Consider the following 641-nt stretch of genomic DNA (forward strand, 5'->3'; position numbering starts at 1 on the left):
TAAAAAATAATAAAATGACAAGCACATGAACAAAATAATAAAACTTAAACTAAAACTCAAACGAGAAGCGAAAATATAAAAAGCTAATTAAAAATATGAATAAACACTTTCAAAGCATTTAAATAATACTAAAATAACAGTGTATTACAGTGTACTATAGTCTTGTTAGGCATAATGTTCAAAAAATAAAAAAGGCACCTATGTTCATTAATAATCACATTAAACAAGTCTTCAACCAAATAATATGGTTTATTAGTCCAGTATAGATTCAATATGCAAGTCAAAGATTTGCTAGATTGCTTTAAAATGTGGCTCATCCAGTCAGATTTTAGAGTTAAAATCTGTTTTATAATATTTTATGTTGATTACAGTAATGACATTTGAAAACTGAAGTTGTTATGTGTGTGTTTCCAGGCGTATCACGGTCACCATCACGCTCTGGAGGTTCTGGTGCAGTCTCTGCTGGATCTGGATGTGAGGACGCCACAGGGTCACACGGCTCTCAGTCTGGCGGCGTTTAAGGGTCACGTGGAGTGTGTGGATATTCTGATCAATCAGGGCGCGTCCATGATGCTGAAGGACTACACACACAAGAGGAGCGCCGTACACTCCGCAGGTCAACCACACACACACACACACAC

At 36.7% G+C, this 641-nt stretch overlaps 1 protein-coding gene across 1 annotated transcript in view; it reads left to right on the top strand.

The window, feature by feature from the left end:
* The window catches only part of LOC107572555 (serine/threonine-protein phosphatase 6 regulatory ankyrin repeat subunit A-like), a 32,310-nt gene that overhangs the window by 19,908 nt on the left and 11,761 nt on the right, over positions 1 to 641 (top strand). The window contains exon 10 of the mRNA XM_016258977.1: positions 415 to 533. Within this exon, the coding sequence (XP_016114463.1) occupies positions 415 to 533 (119 nt within the window). The remainder of the gene's footprint in view (positions 1 to 414; positions 534 to 641) is intronic.

The sequence above is a fragment of the Sinocyclocheilus grahami genome, unplaced genomic scaffold, assembly GCF_001515645.1.
Source record: "Sinocyclocheilus grahami isolate Dianchi unplaced genomic scaffold, SAMN03320097.WGS_v1.1 scaffold1773.1, whole genome shotgun sequence".
Classification (NCBI taxonomy): Eukaryota; Metazoa; Chordata; class Actinopteri; order Cypriniformes; family Cyprinidae; genus Sinocyclocheilus; species Sinocyclocheilus grahami.